The 13405-nt window shown below is 34.8% G+C and overlaps 2 protein-coding genes across 2 annotated transcripts in view; one reads left to right on the forward strand and one right to left on the reverse strand.

The window, feature by feature from the left end:
* The window catches only part of nmur3 (neuromedin U receptor 3), a 53243-nt gene that overhangs the window by 36697 nt on the left and 3141 nt on the right, over window positions 1–13405 (reverse strand). The window contains exon 2 of the mRNA XM_084100283.1: window positions 12110–12165. The gene's annotated coding sequence lies outside the window, so the exon portion shown is untranslated. The remainder of the gene's footprint in view (window positions 1–12109; window positions 12166–13405) is intronic.
* On the forward strand, window positions 9316–10236 carry LOC311074389 (guanylin-like). The gene is made up of 3 exons (XM_084100955.1): window positions 9316–9470; window positions 9753–9939; window positions 10031–10236. The coding sequence occupies exons 1-3, from the start codon at window positions 9399–9401 to the stop codon at window positions 10087–10089; spliced, it is 318 nt and encodes a 105-aa protein (XP_083957081.1). The 5' UTR covers window positions 9316–9398; the 3' UTR covers window positions 10090–10236.

Genomic DNA, 13405 nt, shown 5'->3' on the forward strand with positions numbered 1-13405 from the left:
CCTTTTGGAGGGGCACAACTCTCTATTGTGAACGTTTCCAGGACAACCAAAGTAACACACAATACACAACAAAATCATAAAAGAGAACCATTCAGAAGGCTTAGCAGAATCTATTCTGCACAGATGAGTGGTCTGACATTGCTGTGATAAAGTGATTTCTTTTGTCAAACTCGCTGGCATCTTTAAAGATTTTTATTTATATATTTATTTTTTAGCATAAAAAAAAAAAAAACTTGCTTTATTATAAAAAGTGAAAAAAGTGGGGGGAGTAAATAAAGGTGACTAATGTCTGTTTACAATTATAATTTTACCTGTATAATATCTTAAAACTTTCGTTAAGACAAAAAATGACAATGCACAACACAATCAGCCTTTTTTTTTATATATAATATATTCATTAATACCAAAGTGCCAGTGCTATGAGTGACCAATCAATCAGGTATGAATAGTTTTTTTTTATCTTAAAAAAGTTGTTTTTATAGTTTCCTTAAAACTATGTAACGTTTTTATATAAAGAACCATAATTAGAGTGCAAAAACAGAGTAGCATCTACAACCTTGGCTTGGATTTTCAGAGGTGGCAATAACTCTGAGATTTGAAAGGATTTAAAAGCGACTCATAGATGCCCTTTTTCTTCAGCCCAGGTTCATTAGAAAAACGTACCTGTGGCAACATTTTTGCAAAACGCAAAATACGTTGCACCGTGCATGTTTCGCGACAACTTCCTTAAGACCCTGGTCCCTGCGGTCGAAACACACCGATAACCACCCTAAAGTACTTCCTGGGGAAAGTTCCTGCTGCAGAAACGCGGCTTAAGTAGCGCAATTAGTTTTTTAGAGAGTAACACAATATTATAATAGTAGCAATCATAATGTCTAAGGTTAACAACTTGTAATGTAAACCATTATGTCATTTATTTAAAAATATCCAGTAAGTCAAAACGACAGCACATAGTACAGCAACAGTACATCGATGCCGTAAACCATGTGCATCCACGCAGAAGAGTGGAGCTAATGCAAATGCACAACCAAAACAGTGTTCTTTCGCAAGACGCATAGTTTTATTTTTTAATCGCTAGAGGGCCAAAAGTTACATGGCACATCAATACCCCTTCGTCCTGGTGTAATCACTGTAATATATATACTCTAATGACTTATTGCTTTAAAATATATTGCCTAGGTAAACAAGCAGGGTTCCTCAAATCCGGTCCTATAGGGCCACTCCCCTGCAGAGTTTATTACCAGCTCTACTCAAACCCACCTGAAAAAAGCCAATCAAGGTTCAGACTTCTAGAAAATTGCAGATAGGTGAGTTTGATCAGGGTCTGAACTAAACTCTGCAGGACAGTGGCCCTCCACAGACAGATTTGAGGAACTCTCAAAACAAGATCATATGAGTCACAAATTTCTTCATTCTTTCCCCTAGACATTTTTACAGCACGTATGTGACCTGACAACTACTAACCAACTGTAACACTGCAGTGCTGTTGTTATTCATATCCCGGTAAAAGCTTCCCTAGTAACACTTGCCTTTTGTGAGTGCATTTTCACCATGGCATGCTGTTAAAGGCTTCAGTCGTTGGAAGGAATTCATCCATGGGTAAGCTCTGTGTTCATTTATCGACTCTTGCACTGTTGTCATAGCAGAGATCAGTCCCAAATCCAAAACCTTGAGTCAGTCTTCAGTTAACTAACCCATTTGCATACATGTTAAATAATTTATCATGACTCAGGCTGGCCTTCTGTTTCGGGCACAACATGTCCAATGAGGCAGTCACAATGAATCCCCTGTTCATTAAGTTTCTAATGAATCTATCAGCAGGGCCAGAGATGGATTTGATGATGGTGCAAGGCAGGGATCCAAAAGTCTGAGACCACACTGAAAGTCTGAATGTTTAAACCTGGGAATGAACAGTAAGTTTAAACGATCAAATTGAAAGAAAGCTTAAGAGGAACCTAAGCAATCTAATGAAATCTAAACATCATGATCATCAGGTATTTGAGTAGCTTGACTGCTATCATTACACCAAATGGGCAACATACTAAAAAAATATCACATTTTCACTCGAATTATGCTGATAACTTATAAAGATAAATAAATTAAAGCAAATTAATGAAATTAAATTAAATACATTTTCACTAATGGTCTCAAACTTAAACCCAAAAATGAAAATTAGTCCATGATTTAGTCACCCTCAAGTCATCCTAGTTGTATGACATTCTTCTTTCAGACGAATAAAATCAGAGTTATATTAAAAAATGTCCTGGCTCTTCTAAGATTTATAATGGGGGTGGTTTCTGTTTTGAAGTCCATAAAAGTGCATCTATCCATCATAAAAATGCTCCACACTGCTCTGGGCATTTACATTGCATTTTTAAATTTACATTACATTCATTGCATTTACATTAATAACGGCCTTCTGAAGCAAAGCGATGCATTTGTGTAAGAAAAATATCCATATTTAAAACTTTATAAATATAAAGTAAAATATCTAGCTTCCGGCCAAACATACGGATTCCACTTAAGTCTAAAGCGCAACTTATGCGAGTAATGTCTGTGACGTAGGCTACTGCTGATATTTACACTACACCATGACGCACTCCGCTACTTCCGACGTCAAGTTGCGTAAGTTGCGCTTCAGAGGTTTACAGGTACAAATCTGTTTTGGGGCTTCCACTGTTAATCATAATTTGGGATATGTATGTGACCACCAGCTTTAATACTGTAACCCCACTCACAAGTGATTGTCTCTTTTACGGCTTCAGTTTGACAACACAGCGAGGACATTATGAAAGATAAGAAAAAGTCTCCCACATTTATAGACTCAGCAATTCATCAACTAGACAGTCTAGAAAGACCATGCGACATTGGCATATAACATCATTTAGATCACTTTTAAATCTCATGACGTACATCTGTGCTTGTAAAACTGTGTTTTTCCACAGATGGGCCGTGAGAGAAGAACATTTCACACCGATGTGTTTGAAAAGTTTTAACAGTTCAGCATGAACATGAACTGATCTGCAGTCATGACTGACATAAAATATGGGTATATTTTTTTTATACTGTTGTATTAGTCATTTTCCTTAAATATTTTATAGATGCATAAATCTTGACGTTTATCTGATAAACCAAAATCACATCTTTTGGGTAGGTTTTTAGACTTTTCTATGCAAAATTAATTAGCATTGCAATTATGCTCCACATGGGCATGATTACAGCATTAGAGATGTGGCTCTAATATTAGTCATGAAAACATGCCAGTTTGTGGCTTGATTTTTTTTTTTTTTTTTTTAAGCTTTATTAGCATATTTCATTGGTGTTTTCTTCTTCAGCTAAAAGAAAACAATGCAATTACACAGTCACTGATATTGATGTGACTGATATATTATCTCTCACGTTTCGAATTACTATGTTAATAAAAAAAAAAAATTCCAGTCATAAAGTAATACAGAATTGCTTAGTGTTTGATGTTGTTTATGGCTTATTACAGACTGTCTATTTGGAAAAAAAAAGGTGTGGGGGGGAAGCTGTCAACAAGTTTAGCTGCCAAATCAGTGTTACACATTAATATAATGTCGATGATAAACCACATCCTCTTACATTCAAATTACTTTGTTAGCATGAAAGCTTTGAATGTTTCTATTTATTTATGTTAAATTAATCCCATTGCAAGTTTTGTGTAACAAATAGTAAGCTAAAGTAAAATGCAAATAGTAAACTAATATATATATATACAGTATATATCTTCCTTGATTTCCTTAGCTGTTCCGCTTCGATTTCTAGGCAACACTGACTCCCTTATGATTCAGACTCATGCATTAATTGAAGTTCCATGTTTCCTTTTCAGGTGCAAAGATCAAGAGGACAAGAGCTAAATTAATGGTCCATGATGTGAGTCACCATCCTGGGCACGTTGTCACCGCTTCATGTCATTCTGATAGGTGAAAGATTTCACAAGCTCTGTGACTGTGTAGTGTATGTCTAATTATCTGTGAGTAGAATTTTTTTTTTACAAAAGGTAAAAAGACACCATGGCCTATTTGACTTTTTACTTCTCTCAACAATCTTAATTGATCTCATTAATATGACTTTAGCCAATTTGCATTTAATCATTCACTAAATGTGAATTATCTTGTTAAATCAATTATTGTCAGGTCAACTAAAGATTTCTTTTAAATGGTTGTTCTCCCAAAAATTAAAATGATGTCATTATTAACTTGTACCATGTCGTTCCAAACCCATAAGACTTTCGTTCATATTCGGAAAACAAATGGAGATATTTTTAATGAAATCCGAGAGCTTCCAGTCCCTGCATTGGGAACAACGCAACTTATACATTCAAGAACGGTAGGAAAGACATCGTAAATCATAATTTATTTATTTTATTTTCGCGAAAACAAAGCACTCGTGTCACTTCATAAAATTGAGGTTAAACCACTGGAGTCACATGGATTTTTTGTTACTCTAGTGGATTATGATCACATGGAGAAACCACTAGAGTCACATGGATTACTTTAATGATGTATTTCCTACCGTTTTGGACCTTGAATCGGATTTCATCAAAAATATCTTCATTTGTGTTCCGAAGATGAATGAAATTCTTGAGGGTTTGGAACGACATGAGGATCAGTAACTACTAATTAAAATGACAGAATTTTCATTTGTGGGTAAACTAACCCATTAATGTAGGTGACAATATAAAATGTATAAAATGTAATTCCTTTTTGGCAGAGTAACAGACATTCATTATAATTTCAAGTGTTTTCAAGTTTTACAATCTTGATTATAGCCTATTACCTACAATTGGCTCCATTATCTATTGTAACCATATTGTGACTATAAAGTTCAGGGGTAAAGTTCTTGGTTAATTGTACCTCTTTACTGTGCTTAATGTATACTTAATTCATCGTTATATTGGAAGTTGTACTACTGAAATTTAATTAATATTATATTGAAATATAAAAAATACTTTGTAGTCTTTACAATTTAATTTACACATCTAAATACAAAGTACATATTATTTTATTGAACATTTCATCAAATATCAATCTAACTTTTCTAGAATCTAGAACTAATCCAGAAATCAGTCTCCTAGTCATTTTAACTAAACTTGTTTTCTTTAAATATCCAGTCATATATTTTTCCTTTGGCTACACATATATTTCATTTCACATAAATATTTACATATTTGTATTATATTACAAGTTAAATGTAATTTCTTTATGCACCCCCAATATAAAGATATTCTATTCTGACTTTTATTTGTGTTGTTTTCAGAGGTGGAATTTGTTCCCAAGCTGTTGATTTACAGTACGTGATGTTTATGTGAGCTGTCGTTTACTTCCCCCATGTAAAGACCATTTGGCACATTTGGCACAGGATCCGCTCCATACAACTGGCCTGAAGTCAAGCATTATGAAGACATGTGAGACAGGTTTAATCATAGAAATTTATAGGGACAGATTTTTGGCCCTCATTTGGACTTCTGTTCCCCAAGGGGTATCTCATTTGATCATTAAAATGAGATTAGAAATTAACTTCAATGAAAAATGAATGTAAATACTCTTCAATGAAAAATGAATGTAAATACTCTTCATGCTCTTCCCTTTCATCTCTGTATCATCTTTTATATGGACCATATGCAATTTGTTTAATAATAGTCCGTGTTAAAATGTTCACAATTTGAATAAATGATGTATAAAAAAAGAGAAACACACAATATGCTACTTTTCCCATGACAGCAGGGGCATAGGAAAGGAAATAACACAAAAACGAATTATGTTCTCCTTATATTGTGTCTTGTAAAACCTAATTTTGAGTCCATTATATTTGATTGGGTTACCAATTAAGTGCTCTCATGAATGTAGGCTTTCATAAACCAATAATGCAGGTTCAAGTTATCACGAAATTCAAACAATACATGGCATTTTGAAGCTCTTAAATGTGACATAACAGATTGCTGTAGCACTTCAGGTCAAGTAGGCTTTTTCCCCTTTAATACAAGTTATAGCATGAAAAAACATGCATGAACACCAAAAGTATGTTGAAAGGTACAGTACAACTTAACTAAATATACCATATATCATGTAATCGCTCAATCAATGTTTCAACTGCGGAAAGACGTCAATAAAAGAGTTTGTGAACAATGTCACTTAACTTTTCATTTACCTCAGGAAAGTTATCCAGTGTTCACAGTTCGTTAGTTAGCTATATAAAAAAAGCTTATTTACTGTTAATTATGTATGTTTGAATAGATTTGCCATGAAGACAAGTGTGTATGAAAACTAGCTTATGTGCAATTAATTTGGGTATACAGTAATTATTATATCTGAAAATAAATAGCATTTGAATATAATAGCTCTGTTGTTAATTTTAACCTCTAATATTATAGAAATGTACCAAATGAGAGGGTTCCATGTATAGTTTACAGCATTATTTGGAAGAGGTTTTTTTTTTCGTAAGAAAATCGAACTGTCGGTATTGGTGCATCTCTATAAATAAGACAATTAATTAATCATGGAGATTTTTATTTTATTTGTATTCAAAATCATTTTAAATTGAACATCAAAAATGTTGGGGTAGACTTTATAAATGTATAAACTCTATAAACTGTTTCTCAAGGGCCAGGTTTCACAGACATGGCTTAGATTAAGCCTGGATTAGGCCTTAGATCAATTAGGACAGTTAAGTAGCTTTTATAAACGTGCCTTAGGAAAAAACATTACTGATGTGAATCTTGAGACAAAACAATGGCACTGACAAGTTGCTTTCAGTTAAAACATGCATTTTAGTCTGGGACTGGGCTTAAGCCTTGTCTGTGAAACCAGACATAAGTCTTATAAGTCCACTGTATTTGTATATTTGTGCAAAGAGACTTGCAATGTAGAGCACATTTATGTTTTCCCACTGTCCTGATTTCTTACTCGCTGCTCTCGGATGCAAAGGTCAAAGCAGTTATGGGACCATTAAATCATAAAGCAGTTTTAAAACAGAACGCATCTTTACATGGAAGAGAATATTCACAATATTAAATAAACACAATAAATAATGATCGTTATGTCTGACCCCTCAAAATCAATAGCAAACTGAAGCATGGGAAGCTTCCACTGTACAAACACGAGCTTTGAATTTTGCCTCTTCATGCCTCAAGTCAAGTCCATATGTGCCTGATTGGCGTGAGATACGTGCGTTGTGTTAGAAGCATGTTGGAGTGTCTGCTGTCACGTTAATGTTGTCTGCAATGACAATCATCACGTATAATGACAACGGAAGAGGCTTGGTTGATAAGCAGTTGCAATGTTGAAATGAAATTGCATCATCATGTGTGGGCGCCTTCACAGTCTCAGACTGGAGCCTTTCGACCATTTATACCACCATTTTAAAAAACAGATTGTGCAACATTTGTCTAAACATGTCGTGTAGTTGAACCGGAAGTTCTTGTTCATAATTAATTTGAGAGTGTGTCAGAACATACATCATGCTGTCATAATAAACCTTAGAAGAAGAAGCTTTCTGATTAATGATTGAAGGGTTTATCAAGACTAGACAGACATCAGTCTGTACATCCATTTAAATGTCCATTGTGTCAGCATAGTTAACTGAACAAAGTATCTTTATTCTTGTACATATACATAAAATGACAATTACTAACTCTTTCCCCACCATTGACAACGTTTTCCGTGATTTATGACAATGCTTCCACGTCATTGATGAATTGAAGCGAAGAAGAAAATCTGCTTTAATCAAATCTGAATTTGATCTTGGCAAAATATTTGACAAGTGTTTTTTTGTTGTTGTTTTTTTAGAAATTTTCCCACATTCAACTGTTGATAAAAAAAGAAAGAATGAGGCTATATTTTTAGAGGCTCTGTTCTTTCTTTAGATATATTGACTGTTTAAATATTCATACAACAAAATATGCTGGGGGTCATGAAAGTTTTCTGAATATAATCAAAAATGCTGACGCTGACTGGGAACTTTTTTGGTAAATGCTGGCGTGGAAAGAGTTAATAGTAGTTTAACTTGAACTTTTGTTCTTCCCTCTCCTGCCCTGAGAGCATATTGATTTTATTACATAATTGTGATTTGTGATAACTGTATTAATTACTCTTTTTAGTTCAAACATTATCCAGGGGACATGCGGCAAGAATATGCTTGTTCAAAAACCAGATCTGCTTTGTTGTACAGTACCAGTCGATAACAACTGGTTTTGTTGGTAAAATTTAATTTATTCCTATGATGGCAAAGCTGAATTTTCAGCTCCAGTCTTTAGTGTCACATGATCCTTCTGAAACCATTCTAATATGATGATTTGCTGCTCAAGAATCATTTCTTATCAATGTTGAAACAGTTGCTGCTTATATTTGTGTGTGTGTGGAAACCGGGATATATTTTAAGGATTCTTTGACAAAGATCAAAATAATTTTATTTGAATTTTTTTTTTTTCATAGCAATATAAAAGTATTTACAGTCAATTTGGAACAATTTAATGCTTTACTGAATAAAAATACTCCTTTCTTTTCAATAAACAAAACTTTTGAACGGTATATATATGTTGTAAAAAATTGGTTGATTTTAAATGCTCAAACAACAGAATCGTAATTTAACAGCCTAACACATAGAACAAAAACTGGGCCAAATACCGTATTTCTTTTATATCTTAGGCATGTGACAATTGACAGATAAATTTGCATTTAGAGTGATGATTTTATAGTTAGTTACATATTTTTTCTTGCTGTCCATTACCCATTCAGAACATTTTTAAATCATGACCCCTTCAAAGCAATGTTATGATCTTCTTTATATTTGATTCATATAGATCACTCACTTTTGGCACAGAGAAAGTCTGTTTTCACTTTTGAAACTTCCTTAGAGGAAGACAAGCAGCCATGGTGGTTACACAATGAAATATGAAATCATTATATTAATATTTGAAAAAGGGTACTCAGTTACTGAAAATGTAGTCATAGGAACAATCGAAGAATGGCCTACAAACAAAAAGAAAGGTGTAGCTTTGTTTTGATATTTGCTTGCATTGGTATTTTTATTGGAATTAACACAAAGAAACTATTGTGTGTGTATTGTGTGGTTATTAATTAACCCAAACTAGAGAATGAACAGGCCACTAGGCAAAGCTAACTAGAAGATCCATAAAAGTGCATGTCACAACTACAGATGAGGTCACGTACCATTTATGAATTCTGTTTTACGACATTGTAAAATTTATCCTCTTTATTCATTAACAGCAAAGAAACAGTGACAGGTTCTGATAGGTTGCTGGTCCGGGACCATTCCCTTTATAAGAGGAGACGGAAGGAGGAGAAAGTCAGAGATTGCTGGGACAACAACTGAAAAACATACTAAACTAAATCATTCCCGTGAAAGAACCCGTCAGCATGAAGACCGTCCTGTGCGTCGCTTTCCTCGTCGTGGCTCTTTGCCTGGTCTGTGAGGCTGTACAAGTCCAGGTAAGCTCAAGCTTTAATAGCTATCATTCATTACTGCTTCTCTATTATTTAAAACTTACTAGTCACAATTATCCTCTATACTTATTTCCATATGATTTATAGACAGTTTGCATCTGACCTCATTTTGTAACGTGTTTAATATGACTTTATTGAACTCTCCATTGAGCCATATGAGTCATTTGAGCCATTTATAAAGAATCATTCATACAAATGTCATTAAGTTTAACTCCAGCTGTCAGTCTTGACGCACTAAACTCATCAGTTTTTTTTTCTACAATGCAGGAAGGCGATTTTTCCTTTTCATTGGACTCGGTGAAAGTTCTCCAGCAGTTGGCCGATCAACCACGGACACAAAATCCCCGGTTGGCCAAGACGAGCTACTTTTCTGTATGTTCCAATCCAACCCTGCCACAGGAGTTTGTGCCCCTGTGCATGCAGAAAGGAGCAACAATGTCCCTTGCTAGGCTAGGTAGGAGTCTTGGTTTACTTTTTAATTTGTGCACAATAAAGAGTCAATAAATAACATTGACTAACTTGAGTTATTGTTTTGTCTGTTTCAGCATCTATGTCTGTGGACGTCTGTGAAATATGTGCTTTTGCGGCTTGTACTGGCTGCTAATTCTTCCCATTATCCCCACGCTTGATCATTCACTTAATAAAAAGCACATATTTTCAAACAATGTTCTCATAGTTAGTTGACTACACGAACGTTGCGAATGTCGCCTAAATGGCAAAACTGAAAATGACAGCACAACGTTTATGAACTGTTACTTAAACTTCCTTCCCCTCTTTTCTTTCCAAAATTTTGTTTTGTTACAGCACATATTTCATTTATTTAATAAAGAAGTTATTTTTTCTATTTCTCAGTTTTGCTGGGTTTGATACTCCTTTGTGTGTTAATGCCTCAGTGTTCAATAAAATATATTGAAAATCTGTTCTCTTTGCATCGTGTGTTTTATTTCTATTGTTGAAAGAATATGATTGACGTTACAAAACTGTTTTTTGATATTTACTGCTGAATATCTGTTCTCTGTAACACTTTAGAATAATGGTCCATCATTAATGAGTAACTATGCTAGAAGTGATGCAGGACAAGTGAGTAGTACTACATTAAATGGATAGTTCACCCCAAAATTTTAATTCTGTCATAATTTACTCACCCTCATGTTGTTCCAAACCTGTATGATTTTCTTTCTTCTGCTGAACACGAAAGAAGATATTTTGAAGAATGTCGGTAACCAAACAGTTGATGGGGCCCACATTGACATCCTTTTTTTTTTTTCCTACTATGGAAGTCAATGGGGTCCATCAACTGGTTACCCATATTCTTCAAAATGTCTCCTTTTGTGTTCAGCAGAAGAAAGAAATTCATTCAGGTTTGGAACAACTTGTGGGTGAGTAAATGATGACATCATTTTCATTTTTGGGTGAACTATCCCTTTAACACTTCAGCTACTACTAACTGAGACATGAACAATTGTCTTTTTTACCCTGAAAATGGTCATAAAATGTATCACTAATTACTCAAATGTTTGCTAGGCACTCTTCAAAAACTACTTCATTCACTACTTTCTTCATTATTTTTTTTTGTGCCTTTTTGCCACTTTTGGGGCCCTTAACATGCTCAAAAACTCTTGAAACTTTGCACACAGGTTTAGTGTAACTAAAGGCACCAGGGTGGCGGTGCCACCGGCTTGGGCCCCGCAATATATATATATCTTTTTCACTTTAAAATAATTGACCAGATACCTAGTATAGTTTTTGAAGAGTAACACTTGAGTAATTACCAGTGATGCATTTTAAAACCATGTTCAGAGTACCATTATTTTAAAGTTTTGCCCTGTTCTCTTTGTATCATGTGTATTTGTATTGTAGAAATAATATGATTGACATTCTAAAAATGTTATTTGATATTTTTTGTACAGCCAAATCTAGGCAATTAGTTCACTTTAACCCTCTGAGGTCTGAGCTGTTTTCTGGGCCCTGGAGGTGTTCTGACATGCTCTGACATTTCTGGTTATTTCTGTTACTTGTGACATTTCCATGGCTAAAGTCTAATTACACTGTATTCAGCACAAACTCTGCTACAATAATATATCAACAGCATGTATGTAAAAGTTTGTAGTTTTGAGATAATGACATTTATGTGTGGTTTGTGAAAATACAAAAAAAAATTCTCACTGAAATAAGGCTATGAAACCCATACTGATTATTTCTTCACAAGACTTTTGAAAATTGTATCACGTAGCCTAGAATATTTGCTCTAAAACTATGTGAAAATCACCCTGATTGCTCATTCAGATAAGACAATATATTGATTTAAAAATTTTACGACGTGTTTTGTGTGAAAAAGCCTTATGCGAGAGCTCATTAATATGTAAGCTTTTCTCACCTGAGAAAGACAAAGACCCTCCCCTAATGGCCCTATTAGGAGCTATCAGGCCCTGCCATTCTGGGCAACCTTGCACAATACTGTAAATGAGGAGATTTAAAAAAAGAATGGCTTTAAAATTGTTTGGATTTATTTACAACACAACATAGTCCAAAGATACACACAGCAAATGCCAAAAAAGCACTTATTGAAAACAATGATCCAAAGACAGAGACCTTTGTGCCATTCCTAAAAACATTGTACATACCTTTCATTTCCAAGGTGTTTGATTTTCACTTTACCATGTTCATGTTCACTGAAGTCCTCAGTGGCATCTGGGCCCTGAAAAAAAAAAAGTGAACATACTGACATCAAGAGAAAGGCCTGCACGATTTTGGGAATAAATTTTAGATTTTTCTGGTTAAAATTACTTTTTAATAATGGATAAAAATATTCAAAATGCTTCATTCAAGAGGTGCTCAGGATGTCTGAGTGAATTCGTCCTCAACCATTTCATGCCAAGTGCATCTAACTTTTTGATTGACTAGAAGGGAGCTCGCAGACTTCCTCATGTTTATATTCTGTATCCTGTCAATTTGAAAGCAACATATGCCATGAGTTCTTAATGAGGTTTGGTGGGCCGTTGGCTCATAAAAGATACATTGAATGTTGAGTGACAGGAACATTAAGAGTGTATTTACTGATAGATGTCTACTTCACTGCTCATTTAAATATTATATTTTTTCATTAATTTCTTGAAATGAAATCTTTCAGGCATGAATCTCTGCCTGTGTGCAGAACAGTATGTGTGAATAGTGAAAAACATTTCTGCCGAGTGCATCAGAACACCCTCACATTTAACCAGGCTCATTAAAAAAACATAGCTGTGGCAACATTTGTGCAAAACGCAAGATATGTCATACACGTTTCGTGACAGTTTCAAAGTGAAATGTCCTGGGAGTGGCGCTAAAACCGTGTTTTTTTTTGTTTTTTTTCGGAACAGATTAATGTGAGTATGCATGGCCATATTAGGCCTATACGTACAAAAAGTTTGTACGTATCACTGCAGTTCTGAATTGGAATGTCCGGTGAGTGGCGCTAAATTACTCCTCCATCATGTTTTAAAATAACGTATATTTAAAGGTGCATTGCGCAACATTTCATGTTAAAAATACCTGTTTTTCTAACCCATACATGCTTAAACAATTGCCTGATGGGCTAAATGAGCCCTTCTCTGATCACTGCGATTGCCTCTATAATCCTGTACAGTAAAATAAATAAGAGGGATTCGGGACGGAATTTGAGACTGGGCGTGACGTCATGCGCGTTCATGCTCACCTGGTAATGTCTGGCAAGTTTGTGTATTCGCCGCGACGCCGCCATTCTCCGTATCAGCGAAGACAACTCGAGCGACAAAACTTTAGTCAACTTTCGACAAAAGTAAAAGATGGATTCAAAGAGACCGGCCTGTAGTTCATTCCAAACCCCAACGCAAACTCCACGTAAGACAAAGAAAAGAAAACTTTAGTCTAGTGCCACAGGCACCGGAATAAGACGAGAGTCA

Source organism: Abramis brama (genome assembly GCF_963993115.1).
Source record: "Abramis brama genome assembly, chromosome: 23".
NCBI classification, from domain to species: Eukaryota; Metazoa; Chordata; class Actinopteri; order Cypriniformes; family Leuciscidae; genus Abramis; species Abramis brama.